At 43.1% G+C, this 12,635-nt stretch overlaps 1 protein-coding gene across 12 annotated transcripts in view; it reads left to right on the top strand.

The window, feature by feature from the left end:
- Window positions 1–12,635, top strand: part of Nav2 (neuron navigator 2) — a 689,076-nt gene that overhangs the window by 480,303 nt on the left and 196,138 nt on the right. For all 12 annotated transcript variants that reach the window (XR_013437711.1, XM_078046352.1, XM_005335950.5 and 9 more), the window contains one exon: window positions 4,833–5,002. Coding sequence is in view for 11 of the 12 variants with exons in the window: in XM_078046352.1 (XP_077902478.1) it covers window positions 4,833–5,002 (170 nt within the window). In the remaining variant the exon portion in view is untranslated. The remainder of the gene's footprint in view (window positions 1–4,832; window positions 5,003–12,635) is intronic.

Genomic DNA, 12,635 nt, shown 5'->3' with positions numbered 1-12,635 from the left:
CCTGTGTTTCCTTATTGGTAAGACAGAGTAGTTCCTGATTCTCTCAATGTCATGAGAGTTAAATAAAATCATTCCAATTCCATTATACCTGGCATATAATCAGTGTACCACAAATGGCAGATACATGGCAATGTTAGCTTTTAGGGTTTATCTGGCCCAGGTAAAGCAACCAGAGCACGTCTAGCCAAGCCTCTCAGCGTCGATCCCTACACAACTGTCTCATGGAACAGAATCTGTGGAGTTAGTAGTCAGTCCTCTCTGCTTAGCTGTGGAAAAGCAGATGCTGTGGAAATGAGAGATTTAGCATTTAATCATCTTGTCTGGCAAAAAGCATCTCTGATTATGAACACCCACCCCCCAGCATGTGCACACAAGCTGCCATCCTTCCTGGGAAGGGCGCCCCTGTGTTCCCAGCCTTTGAAGTGGTTTTGGGGAGAACTGCTTTCTTCTCAACAGCACGTACAGTGTGCGTGGAGCAGAGGAGCAGGGACACGCTAGTAGGTTATATGCAAGGAATGACAGTTTTACTGCCCTGCCTGCTTGGTTCTGCACACACATTGGAGAAACTGTCCATGGCTCTAATAGCAGCAAGAGTTTTTCCCTACTTTGTTCATAGACCACTTCCCTTAAACTTAATTTTTTAAAAAAAAACAAAAAGCAAGATGTGTGTGTTCCAGAGAACCCATCTGTGCCCTCTGTCATTTTGAACATGGAATGATCATGAGAGGTCAAGTTCTTTTCCGAGAGGAGCTGTTGGGACCCTTCAGTGCTATGAATGGCATGAGGCTGACCTGTCTGGCTCCACTCTCGCAGCCCGGGCTCTAGCAAGGCAGGCACAGCGGGCAGCATCTGTCGAGATCCTGTAGCTTTTCCATGTGGGCAAGACCCAGCTTCTCAGCAAGTCAGGATTCTAATGCTACTGACAGCATATGCTCCCAGGCTGGAGGTTGATACAAGTTCCGTGACAAACAGGGACGTTAACATTAATGAACTTCAAAATGTTTAGCCAAAAGCCTAGAGTCTGTGTCACTGGTAGATGAAAAGATATTCTGCTTTTAACTTCAGCTCCGCTCTCAGCCTCTTAATTAATGCCTCATCTCTAGAGGGCAGGGCAAAGTCCAAGCTTCATAGTATGACCTACAAGGTCTTGCCCTTCTCCAGCCTCATTCCCTTCCATGCTGTGTCCAAGTGTCAGGACACATGGAGTCTTTACTCTGTGCTTTTTATGGGTTTTCTCTCTGCATGGCATGCTCTGCCTGCTGTGTTTTGTCCCCTAGTCACATTTCCCTTCAACATGCCAAGTCTTTCTTTGGGGTTCCTGGTCATCCCACCAACCTATGAGAGTATCACTTTCCTGCTCTGAATTAACTTTTGAACTTTGCAGAGTTAATCAATGTACATGTAACCTAGATATCAGCTGGGATCAACCAGCCCCTTAAAATCTAAGTAAGATTAAGCATGCTAGCTCTGCCCTTCTTCAGCTCGTAGGCAGTCCAGTGTCTCCCTATGACTGCACACGAATCTTCATTCTCTGGTTGTTCTTTGGCCTTGGAATTCTGTACTTAAAATTCAGTCTGAATTAATTCCATTTATGAATCAATTCATTATCCTAAGAGGTGTTTTAGTTCCCCTGTGGATGAGTTCTTCTCACCCACCACATATTCGTTCACAGCCTTTGCATGTGAGGTGGACTTTGCTAAACATTTGGAAGAGAGGGAGGGGGCTTAACTTTGGAACAAGCAATAGTCCAAATCCATTCACAGAAGAAACCAAGTTTCACACTATTATGTCAGTATCAATTCCATGAACCTTTGAAGATACTACTTGGTCTCCACCTGGTTTTCTGATTTGGTCAAGCCAAATATCATGGCTTGGTAGTGGGTGACATGAGCTGGCTGGAGCCTTGTAGTGACTTTTGGTGGCTGAGTGCCAACCTTTCTCTATCAGCTGTCTTCAAGGCCTTCAAGAGCTCCTTATCTGTGTCTTAGAAGACATGGCACAACTCTGCAGCCATCCAAGGGATGTGCCACTCCCATCAAAGGAGCGTTTAGGTCCATGCCTCATTGAAGATAAACTGACTTTGACCACCTATAGGAAACCCAGAACTGTTTTTGTAAATCCAGACATCTCTAGTTAGATGAAGAGCCCTGCTTGACAAAGTCTGTTTCTCTGAAAATGTTGATCTCATATGATGAGTTCTGTCTGCCTCTCTTCTGATCCTTTAAACTAGACCCTGCTATTTCCTTTCTTGTCTAATTCTTTCCTGTACCGTTGCAGGTTTCCTTTATGGAAGTGTCCAATTCCTTTATGAATCTGTGCTCAGCAGAGAGGATAAGAAGGGAAAATAACATACAATAAGTACTTATCACAGGACATTAAGTTTTATTTCAAATTTACAACTAACTCACTGGGTAGTTTATAATTATTTCAAAGTTATAGGTAAGAAGCATGAATCTCAGGCCTGGTGTTCTGGCTCAGTGGTAGAGCACTTGCCTAGCATGTGTGAGGCACTGGGTTTGATTCTCAGCACCACATATAAATAAATAAAAGGTCTATAGACAACTAAAATTTAAAAAAAAAGAGAGAGAGAAGAAAAAGTATGAATCTCAGAGTTGTCTTGAGACTGATCCAAAGTCTCGAGGGTAGAAAATCCTGTATTTTATCCATTATACCACAACTACCTCACAGAGGACTTGACAACCTACCTGATTCAGGCTTGTACCTGTCCCCTCCTATTCTCTGCTCTGTAGAGTCCATAGTCTGTCCTAAAAATCTTGTGTGGGTTCAGTCTTGGGTGAGCACAATGGGGACTCTCCAGGAACTCTGGAAGGAATGCATCTTTTCCTCTTCATTGCTTGTTTGTCTCCCTATTCTTCGCAAATTCCCCATTTTGAAGCAGAAAGTTACCTGTACCACTTAATACCATTGCTGTGACACCATCTTGAAACAGGTCCATAATTCTTTTTCAGGCCTATCTGTGGGCATAATGACTCCTGTAGACTATAGCTGGGTTAAATAAGTCCAATCCAAGAACCTATGTCTGCACTCTTGGATGTGAGTGCTCAGATAACCCTGACTTGAAGGGCCTGCAAGACACTACTTTCATAGGAAGCAGAACCAAGAGGTCCTAAGATCCCATGGCTGGAGCTCCTTCGTCAGCTGTGTTAGTCATATCAGGACCCCAAACACAGGCACTGAAACTGCTGGGTTTTTGCACCCGATTCTTAGCCTGCCCTTGTGGGATAACTATCCTCTCCAAACAAGATGAGGCAAATTAACAGGGGGGCAAATCCTGGTGCAGTGGGAAACAATGCCTTCAACACCTCACTGTCACTAGCTGAGGACAAGTGAACCCCCTCCATCTCTCCCAGCTCCCAGTCAGGGAATCGGGCCAGCTTCTTTTTAAATGGATAAATTTTACAGTCCTCTCACACCAGCTCATGTTCCCTGTTTATTTTGCAACCATCTTTCTTGCTCAGCCAACAAGAAAAAGTTTAAAGCGATTGCCTGCTTATATCTAAAATGCTTCCAGACTGAGGACTTTCTTTGCTGCTTATGGAGTTGCATGGAAAGAGAAGCCTGAAAGCTTTATGAGATGAAAATTCAGACTGATCACTGGATCTGATACTAGTCAGCTGAGGTTCCAGTTGCTTTTAAGCACAGCTCAGTTGGTTTTAACAGAAAGATATAACTAAATATTTCATCGTTTATTCATCTTTCAACTTTAATTATTGGAAACAGCCTACTTTGTAAGTCTCTGGACCAAAATTCTGATTCAGGGAGTCTTACCCTTAACTCTTTGGGGAATGGGCCATAATGTCTTTAGACACATTACAAAGAAGTCTGGTGATTTTATTTTTAAAACCATCCGAAACGAGGTGTTTTATTTCAAGGGAAAGTGTGTGTTTGTCTTTAGGCAGACCAAATCCTGCTGGTTTTACAGAAAGAATTGTGATTTTATCATCAACTGTGTGGAGAAACTGGACTACAGCCTCAAAGTAATGCCACAGTGCTGGGCATGATGGTGCATTCCTATCATCCCAGCAACTGGGGAGGCTGAGGCAGGAAGATCATAGGTTTAAGGCCAGCCTCAGCAACTTAGTGAGGCCCTACACAATTTAGAAGAGACCCTGTCTCGAATTTTAAAAAAATTAAAAGAGCCAGGGGTGATTAGTTGCTCAGTGATTAGTGCCCCTCCTCCTCCCCCTGCAAGAAAAAAGTAATGCCACAGAGACAGGTTGTCAGGTGTTAATGGAAAATGGACAGATGTTTGAAACTAGGCCTTCAGTTTTCATCGCAGATGTATTGGGTTCTGAGTGATAACAACTTTCTCCTCAACATTATAAGTTGTGTCCTTCATACCTACTTACCTGGATGTGGCCAATACTGTTTTCAATATTTTCCAGAAGAGATGTACACACAGGGTAAAGAGCTTAGGCTTTTATGTTCTACACTTGTTGAAATTTGAGGTGACATGACTTGACCTTATTGCAAAGTAAAAACTACCCTTTCCCAGAAGGAAAGGAAGATGAACTTTGTATTTCTAATTAGCAAATATATTCATATATATTTTTTCCCTTAAGAATTTCTCTCTTTGCTCAAAGGATTGCTGTTCACATTTTGCTTTTGGACTTTGCTGGGGTCGTTACTAGCCTAGATGTTTGTAGTGGTTCCACCAAGTCTTTTGACTGCCAAACCTCCACAGATGCAGTGTTTGAGCTGGGTTTGATTTTTTTCCCCCCCTAACCCCCTGCATGGTTGCAGTTCCTTCTCCTGGGACATTGCCATTTTCCTGAGACTGAGTGCACAACCCTGTTTCTTTTGCATTTTAGACTTCCAGGTCCTACCGCGAGGGTATCTGCTGCGGGCAGCGAGGCCAAAACACGCGGAGGGTCAGCCACTGCTAACAACCGGCGCAGCCAGAGCTTTAACAACTATGACAAGTCTAAACCCATCACCTCCCCACCCCCACCCCTACCATCGTCAAGTAGCCACGAGAAAGGTGAGTCATCTTCTAATTTTTCTGAGGATCCTTTACCCCATTTTCCTGTATAACAGATCTCCTGTTCCTTTGGGTGAGTTTGGTTGGAGTCAGGGTCAGCATTGCAAATCAGGATGATAAGGAAGGGGGTCCTAAGGATATATTTGACTGGCAGGAATTTTCTTCTTCTGGGCATTAATAAATGGGGGAAATATTGTTATATTCAGAGTTGCCAGCAAGAATACCTGGCTACACATAGCAATATAGCATCTGGAATTTGAAAGTAAATTTTCATAGAATCTGCACTGTGCATTAGGTGACTTTCCAAAAATGCAAGCTTCCTGGGGCATGCCCTTTGTGAGCTGGTGAGCTTTTTACCCATCAGAAATATGTGCAGGGAGTTAGGAATAAGGGAGTTTTCACTCTTTGAAAAAGCCAACACAGGAATGTGGGTTGGCTAAGTGAAGATCTTGGCTGCACATAAGGAGCTGGGGGGTGTTTCTCCTGGGATTGAAGTGATGCAACTTTAGCCATAAAAGGACAGGATACTTTTACTCTCCATAGTACTGAACTTTCAGGATAGGGGGGGGAAAGTGCATAGCCCTGGGGAAGTCCTGCAAATAAGGCTGTAAAACAAACCTTTGTTTGTGTAAGCCTGTTATCTCTAGAGACCTTGGAGAAACTGAGGCAGTTTAGAAGATTCTTCAGTGAAAGGCAGACCTCTCTTTCAATCCTCCCAGGTAGTGGTCTAGAGTTCTTTGGGGACTTGCCCAATTATCTTGGGAGCATTTCCTCCCTGGTATCGTGGAAGCTTCCCAGGGCTTACCTGAATGATGTTCCTGCATTTCCCTGAGACCTAGGAGAGCTCTCCTCAGTTCTTAAAGAGCTCCTGGAAGCTGGGAAGACCCCCTCTCTACCCACTTCTCTAACCAATGGTTACTTGGTTCAGTGGCACTGGATTCCCCTGAGAATTTGCTAATTAATGTTATCTTTTCCCCAAAATATGAAGGAAAAATTTAAGGGACTGACAGATATATATGGCAGATTTCCCAACCAAGGCACTGGGAACTCACTAGCACTGAAGTCCCAACCAGAATGTCTGAACCAGTCAAGATGCTTTGTGATCCAGCTTCTACTTTTCTTTTCCCTCTTTCTCCCCCTTTCTTCCAGCCTCTCCTTTCCTTTCCTTTACAATATCCAAGTGTATTTTTTTACATGTTCTTAGATTACAAAAATAACATAGGCTGGTAAAATGGTACAAGGGTATGTATATATTAAAGTTCTCCTTTATATTCATCTTAATGAGTACCAGTGTAAACCATTTATACCTCCAGAACTTTCACAATGCATTTATATACATATTATACACAGAGTGAGCCAGCGAGCAAGGAGTCGGGGGGAGAGGGGGGGATGCTTTGGTTTTCTGCATCAGTAAGTAAAAGCTAATTTTTTTTGAGTACCTTGTATGTGCCTCATTGATCCCCAGTTTGCAAAGAATAAAACTAAAACAAGAAAGCTTTAGTACTTGATGAGGGCACACAAAAGAGAGGGAGAAGTGGAGTTGCATTTGAACTCAGGTACATTGGTCCCAAAACAAGAAGAGAGCTGGGCTTTGGAAAACAAGCACTTGGAGTCTTGCCTGTTGAGGGCCAGCCAGAGATATGCAGGTGGATATGTGAGGACAGAGTTGGGAAGGTGTTTGGCATAAGCTGCCGTCCCCATCCATAGTCCAAAAATGTCTGACAGAGGTTAAGTAGCTGTCTTTGCAACCAGTTGTGACATTACCCATTTCCTCTTCCTCTGTCCGCTCATTTACATTCTCTGAACAGCTTAACACTGTCAGGAATCTAGAACATTTCTCAGGTATTTGGTCCATCATAGGAATCTGAAACATTTAGTTTTCCTAGACTGACTCCTAGACATGTGGAAGATAGTCTTTTCTGAATAATATGGTTCTCTTCATCTCATAGAAAGCATGTCTTTATTATTTTTTCATTATGCTCACATAAAAATATTCACATCATACAGAAATTTATAAAAAGAAAAAACCCTACATATTCCCACCTCCTAGAAATAGCCACTATTTATCACTTAAATTCCTTTTTATGCATATACTGTCACAATTTGATAGGTAAAATTTCCTGTTTACTGCTTGCCAGGTACTATCCTAAGGCACTGTCCAGGTACTATTGCTTTATGAACAATTCTTTGCTTAATTCTTCAGGAGCTCTGTGCATGTACATGTACATGCACACTAACATTTGATATAACTTTTTAAATCTTATAAATAAAATCACCAAATCATGGGCAGCTTTTTTTTTGTCTGTGCATAAGGCATTCTCTTCATAATGGTTGCATAATACTCCATTGTATGGATTTACCTTAATGTATTTCACTACTTTTAGCTGGGTTGGTTCTAATTCTTGATATTATAAAAATTGCTCAGATGAATGTTCTTGTATTTTTTATATGTACACAATCCTTTCAGGGAAAATAGTGCATCAAGTTATACCCACATTCACAGTTGTTTTAATACTTCTAAATTTTGCTTCCCAAAAGGTTATATGTACTTATATTTATATTCCCATCAACAATGTGTGAGAGGATATTTTTCTGACACACTTGACACACATTAGTTTTTGAAATGATCCAAATTATTTTAATAAGCTGATAGGACTGTTTGTTAAAAATTCACCTTCTTGAATGCCACTCTGCTGTAAGTAACCATCAGTGGCCTTGGCACAGTAAAAAAGCACTTGGGTTTGAGACTAAGCTGTCTGCATTCTAGGTGCTTAACTACTGCAGCCTCAATTTCCCTCTGCCAATCTGCAGGCCTTCATCACTAAGCTCTGCAGTGTGGATGATTTCTTGTTTGCACTGGCTGTTGGGCGTCCTCAGTGTAAGGGCCATCTGTGCCTTCTGCTAGGTTCCCTCCCCTGGTACTCATTCTCTGTGTCGTTCTCTTGCTGTTTGCATCATGGGCAGAAGAAAAGAGCCAGATGTGGATGTGGCTGGAGATTGAGTCATTGCTGTGTCTGGGTAACTTTGGGACCATTTTAATCTCTATAAATGTATCACTTTGAAGCAAATTATTTATCTGCATTAATGATCTGGAGATGGAACCAAAGAGGAGTTACCCATGTCCTGCCATTACCTGGGATCCGGATGTGAAAGTATACTTTGATTAGATGGAATTAATTCAGTAGCCTGAGTTGTGCACAAGGGAATATGGTTGGAGTGTCCCGTTTTACCTGTTTCTTTCATTTTGCCACCATTTGAGGAGCACCTGCCATATGTCTAGCACCTGACATATGTCCAGCTGGGTGTAATGACCAAGAGGACTAAAGAGATAGATGCAGTTTCTCAGGGGACTTGCAGCCTCAAGAGGAGCAGTGAGATCAGAGAGATACTGAGTTGTGAAGACAGAGAGGATATAACCAAGAAGACTCCAGGAGGACTGCAGTATTGCACTTGTGTTCTTTGGTGGCCTTCGCAGGGTGAATTTCTTCAAGATTGCCTTCATGATGGGGAGGGGTGTCCCATGGTCATTCCTGAGGCTGAGACCCCAGGCCATAGAGAGCTCAGGTGTCTGATTCTCTCAGTACATGATAATTATCCCTGTTTGGGAGTCAGCTGTGTATTTGCATGTTCCTGTGGCCAAAATTCATCTTTGGCAGAAGGCTTAGAAAATCAGGTTAGAGGTGTGAACCAAAGTGGCATCATTGAATTTAAAGAATTCTCTAGGAGATTGCCTGGCAACAGAATTCATTGAACAGTTAGCTGCACAGGCAGATGGACAAGACGCTACCAAACTTAGGAACTTCCTAGGGCGCTAGAGGAGGGCTAATTCCAGCCAGGAAGGAAGTTGCTCCAGTCTCTAGGGCCAGAGGACAGTTATCTCGGGACAAAAGGTTTGAGCCTACAAAGTGAGTACTTTGAAGGCAGACTACTGAGTTTGATTTCTGGCCCTGCCACTTCCCAGAAGTGTGGCTTCAGGCAAATGCAGCAATCCATGGAGCATCTGCTCAGGATCACCTCAGGAGGCCACCACAAGCCACACCTGGCAATGATCTACTCAGAAGGATGCAGACAGGAATCAGATTGCTGGCAGGGCAGGGCAAGGACTTTTCTTCCATAGGAGTGGTCTGTTTTTTTCCTCAGTGCAGGGCATCAAACCATGCTAGGCAAGGGCACTACCACTGAGATATGTCCCCAGCCCCCAGGAAAAGGTCTTTGCACCAGTGTATGCAGCAGTCCACAGATACACAGCCTTCCAGGTGCGGTCCCTTCCTCACCACAGGGGAATAGCTTAGGTGTGAATAGCTTAGACTTAAATGGGGCAGGTGCACAGATCCCTCTAGCTTAAAAGCCACACACTCCAAGCCCATGTCCACTGAAACAGCTCCATATGCATGAGTTGTAGGATTCCCACAGGATCAGGCCCAATCAGTAGTCTCAGCACTCAGAAAAGCCCAAAATGGTGGTGTTCCCAAGAGGTGTTTGTGCTTCCTCTATGGTTCCTCCCGGTCCAGATGTGGTTTAACAATTAAGGGTCATTTTTACCATGAGCAATGTTGCTTAGTAACAGAATGACTTTCTATCTTTAACAGGTTTCCAGGGGAACAGAGTTAGAAGGTTACCCCAAGGTCACATTCACATGCAGAAGCTGAATGGTTTTGTTAATCCTTTTCCATCAGCAAGCCACCTCACCCCTCAGAGATGCCGCTTATTTATCTGTGAAGAGGAAACAGGCTTCCCTGAACCTAATGAAGTTGCATGTGAAGCATTCTAATGTTATTCTAGCCCAGTCCAAATGGTCTGTCCTTGTCCCCTCTCTAATGGTTGTAGATATTGCTGTGAAGGGTGTGACTTATTGTCATTTTCCAGTAGCTGGAATTTATTGATACTGTGGGTGTCTTTGCATGGCATGAGAAAACCACGAGGTTCTGGCCTTTGGAAATGCTGAGTGGTCAGTTGGTTGCTGTTCACAGGTGAGACCGTGGTGGCTTTGGCTCCTCCAGTAAAGACAGGTTTCAATTTTACGGTTTTCATGTCACACCATAGTTTCTTTTTGTTTTAGTCAAATGAATGACAGTGTCTAACCGAATAGATGAACAGTCCCTAAATACATGGCAGCTCACTCCAGAAATAATACCTAACCAGTAACATTTTTCTGTTGGCAAAGTATTTGCAAATTGCCTGTGTGTCACTGAAAAGAGTACATATTCAATATGGCTAGCTGTCTGTCATATCTGAAGCACCATACTCAAGTCCTGTGATCCGGAGAGATGTTGGTAACTCAAGATCATTGTTTCTCAAGATGTGATTCAAAGACCATCAATACCATTAGCTCTTAAGGTCATCTGTCACGGCACATAAATCTTAAGGCTTTACAAACCTAGTCCTTCCAATTCAGATTTCTGATTCAGAGCTCAGTAGTTTGTATTTTATACCCATGTCATTCTATGACACTGAAGTTTGGCAACCCTTATCCTAGCAGCACTTCTTTGTTACCTTCCCATTTCCTTTCAGTTCTTAGCCACTCCTTGGTAATATGTTGTGTTGGCAAACGGAGGTAATGTAGTAAGACGCCCAGAGTAGTGCCTAGCATGTAACAGGAGCTCAGTAAATGGGGAACCACTGAAATCTACATACATATTTTGTCATCCCCATAATTAAATTTATTCTCAGAGCCAACAACTTGTAGTGAGTGGACTTGCCTGTGTGTTGGTCTTCATATCTTATTTTGGTTTTGTGCTCTTGCTTTGCAAATCTTCAAGTTATCACTATAGTTTATTTTTTGAATTTCAGCTGAGCTAATAGAAAATAAGAGCCTAGAGTTTGATCCCATGCTTAGGCCAGAGATATGGGAGGGGAGTGTCCCTTTAGGTCTAGATATGGTGGCAGAGGCCAGGGGTGTTCTGAGGAGGAAGTCACCTCACTTTTGCCCCAGATGCAAAACCATCACTTGGTTCTTTCCCAACCTGTCATTTGAGGAGCTTGCTGTTTCATTGTGCTGGTGAGCACACTATTGTGTTCAGAGGAAGGGTGAGCCTGTCAAAGTTACCTAGAGAGGAGTGCCAGTGATATCCCTGGTACCTGGCTTTTGTTCCAAACCTTTAGCATGAAATTAAAGCCCAACATCCAGGGTAACCTCTGTGGGCAGCTTTTCAACCATTTTCCTGATCTGCTGTGCCATTTAGAGGAGCCTCCAGAGAAGGAGGTGTGCGAATCCCACTGGCATGTGTAACTAAACAACCTATAAGGCTGGAGCCACCTTTGGTCACAGAGAAGAATAAGAAGGGTATACCCTTGTTTGTATTTCTTTAAATATGGATTTTTTTCAAAGCCAACGTGTTTTGCCATATATATCCTTTCTCTAAAATACAATGGTAACAGAAAACGACCCGGCTTTTTGTAACAGAAAGAATGAATACACAAAAAGGGAGAAGAGAATAAATCATTTAGGAAGATGAAATATCTATTTGATTAGTCTGGTGTCAGGAGTGGAACATGACTGGTTGCTGTTTGTCTGATCTTCAGGTGATAAATCTCAGCGTTTCTCTTGCTTCCATCTGTTAATGTAGGAAGCGTCACACGTATGTGAATTCAATTTAATTTCAAGGATCACTGGGAGGGGAAAGTACTTCTGTGTCTGGGGCTCTTGTAGTCATTTTTATCCAAGTGTCTTCCTGCAGTCAGAGCTTAGCCATCTATTCAAATGTTCTTAAAAAACGTTTTTCTCCTACCAAGTTAGGTGTTTGACCGTATTCATCAACGCACGAACATAGATTCATGTTGGAATAAATGAACTTCACCTTTCCGCCAGCACATCAGGCCTGTATTCACAATGTGAATTGCAAGGGCAGAATTCTGGTCAAAATGAAGAGAGACTCTTGAGCTATAAAATTGGGCAGTTCACATTGCAACAATAATTTCAGGACAAGTTTCTTATGAATGCTTACTTGGCAGTTTCTCTGTGCTTAGGGCACAGTACCTTCTGGCTTCAGATAAGATGCACTTCCTGCCTACCAGCTCACCTCCGTGATAGGCAATGCGTGCATTTGGCTATGATACTAGTGCACAGCCCACATGCCAGGGAACCCACCTGTCCCGAGAAGGTCCTGAGGAGGTCCTGAGGAGGTCACAATGAGAATATTTGTCTCCAAGATAATGGTCACAATCTATCTATTTTTGTGGTAAGAATGACAGGGGCCATTTCTAGGGGTTGTGCCCTGTGGATAAATACTGCAGAGCGGTTTGTGCCAAGGCACCGGGGACAGTTCACATTCTTAGTGTCCTAGGAGCTTCTGCCATGGTTCCTTCAAAGCAGCCATACAAGATCCTTGTGACTGGCAAGGCTCCCTGAACTTTGGGGACAACACACAGGTATCAACAACTGTGAAAATCAGTGGCCTGCCCTTCTTCCTCATAAAAGTAAGGGTGAAGGTCTCTCTGCCTCAGATGCTCCCGTTGCCTTTGCTATGATGGCAGAATAACAGCCTTTCTCTGAAATGAAAACTGGAGTGGGAGATCAGTGACCTATAGGAACTCAACTTGGGAAAAGTCAAACTTTTAAACAAAACAAACCAAACCAAAAAAATGTCCTTTGGCTCCAGGACAGCCTAGGACAGCGAGTCTCTGCTGCCCCCTG

The sequence above is a fragment of the Ictidomys tridecemlineatus genome, chromosome 4 (assembly GCF_052094955.1).
Source record: "Ictidomys tridecemlineatus isolate mIctTri1 chromosome 4, mIctTri1.hap1, whole genome shotgun sequence".
Classification (NCBI taxonomy): domain Eukaryota; kingdom Metazoa; phylum Chordata; class Mammalia; order Rodentia; family Sciuridae; genus Ictidomys; species Ictidomys tridecemlineatus.
The sequence above is the reverse complement of the archived record's forward strand: the minus strand, read 5'-3'. Positions and strand labels throughout refer to the sequence as shown.